The sequence below is a fragment of the Atta cephalotes genome (genome assembly GCF_000143395.1).
Source record: "Atta cephalotes unplaced genomic scaffold scaffold00011, whole genome shotgun sequence".
Taxonomy (NCBI): domain Eukaryota; kingdom Metazoa; phylum Arthropoda; class Insecta; order Hymenoptera; family Formicidae; genus Atta; species Atta cephalotes.
In genome coordinates, this window is record NW_012130075.1 from 946938 (window position 1) to 948984 (window position 2047).

At 29.0% G+C, this 2047-nt stretch overlaps 1 protein-coding gene across 1 annotated transcript; it reads left to right on the forward strand.

Annotated features, from left to right (window-relative positions):
- The first annotated feature begins 613 nt into the window (after positions 1-613).
- LOC105617105 (peritrophin-1) lies at positions 614-1687 on the forward strand. Its single transcript, XM_012198683.1, is given in 6 exon segments — positions 614-632; positions 1208-1285; positions 1288-1413; positions 1416-1452; positions 1454-1508; positions 1511-1687. Coding segments are annotated over 6 exon segments (492 nt in total).
- Positions 1688-2047: the final 360 nt, after the last annotated feature.

The window sequence follows — 2047 nt, forward strand, 5'->3', positions numbered from 1 at the left end:
TCAAGACTAAACGATTTCCGCGTGAAGCCTCACAATTGCAAATATATGTATTCATATATTAGATTGATCATTTCCCAAAGAATTCATTTAAACTGCTCGCTTTGTGATATCATTTTTATTTTTATGTCGTAAAGATTCACACGTAAACAAGAAATATGATTTATTCTGAATATTATCTGAAAACTTTTAAAACTGTAAAGATAATGCGAATTATTTATAAAAACATATGTATTGCACATATGATATTTTATTGCACTGTCTAAAAAAATTTTTTGAAATACATACATATATTTATATAATTTGACTTTTGATTAAGTGAATTGATTTCGAAATTGACGCTGAATAATTTTATCAATTAATTATCAGTGTTATTTAATCAAATCAACGTGAATTCTAATAAAGAAATTTTTCGATTTCGCTTGCGTAGTTAGATCATTTTTGAAATGACACTTCCTGCAAGATTATTATCAAACGAAAATGATTGATATAAAAATCGATACTGTTGCAATAGCCAGTTATTGTATTTTTAATTATCGAATGTATAATACGTTTTAATATTTAATAAACTAATAATTATAATGAGAAATTTCTGAAGACTTATATGATCTTTAACATGATATGCAACAACAGAAGTAAGTTACATGATAACGATTTAGAGTTTCTTAATACTAATAGTTCTTAATATTGTATATACAAGTTTAATATCAAATTACTTGTCAGATATTGAAGTGCACGACCTATATCATACGCGATTAAGTTTGTTTTCTATCTTCTTTTTTCATCAACATTCGAAAATCCATTTAGAACTAGGACAAGATTTTACTATTAAAGCCCGTTTTTATCAGTGTAGAGTAACTTTAATCTCAATTCAACTTACTCTTTATTTTTTTCTAATTCTCAGAACTGAAAAAAAGAAGAATTAGTCAAACCGAGATTAAAATTAAACTATATTGATAGAAATGGGTCAAGTCTAAGTTAAATTTCCAGTAAAAGATAGATCTATCATCACTGTATTTAACGTGTATTGGCGAGACAAATCTTATACCGTCGCGGTAGTGTTCTCGATTATAAAAGTCGATAAAATTTATTCCTTGTTTTGCAACAGGATTAAAATCACTTTGATAATGCCATCAAGAAATATGCAAATGAGAATGTTAAAAAAATCTAATTCTATTCGATAATTGAAAATATATTTTATAATTTACAGGTTATTGTGTGGTAATTGTTATTGCTTTGGCAGTTATTGTTAGAGTATCTGTGAAGGCACCTGAAGGCACCTGTCCTCAGGCATATTGCCTCATCCGACGGAATATTATCTATTTTACATTTGTCAGGACGGTAAAAGCACAATTTACAAGTGTTCCGATGGTCTGCATTTCAATAGCACTATTAAGCAATGTGATTGGTCGCCCGCAGACGTTTCCCCAGAATGAATCCAGAGACTGAATCAGATAGATGAGGAAAAGGCTGATAAGTCTAATTGCGTCGGTAAGTATCCAATTTTGGATCCAACAATATGTAATATGTACCTAAGGATAAATCGATTTTTCTGTCATATAAAGATGACTGTAACAAATTTTCATGCAGCAACAGCACGCCTATTATTTTGTCCTGCCCACCCGGCTTACATTTTCACGAAGCGGAGCAAATCTGTAACTGGCTATGGATAGCCAATTGCCCATGGTAGATAAACAAGGGCAAAATCTGGATTGAAGTAAAAAAAAGAAAAAGTGCAGTTTTATGATTCTCTACTCTTATTGCTTATTCGTACATTGGAAGAGATGGAAGAAACAATGGCGATTTGGAAGCATTTCTTTTTTAATTTCTTATTGTGGACAATAAAAAATTTAGCAAAATAAATTGAAATTCATATAATACATTTGTGTTCGTAGGTTAAAGCAGAAAATTATTTATATAAATTACCAAATTGATAAACGTTATCAATAGATAACAGAGTACTCAATGTGACCTGATTATTATTATTATTATATCTTATATCTGATTATTTGAAAATAAAATAAAATAAGTTATTATGTCAGAATTTTTT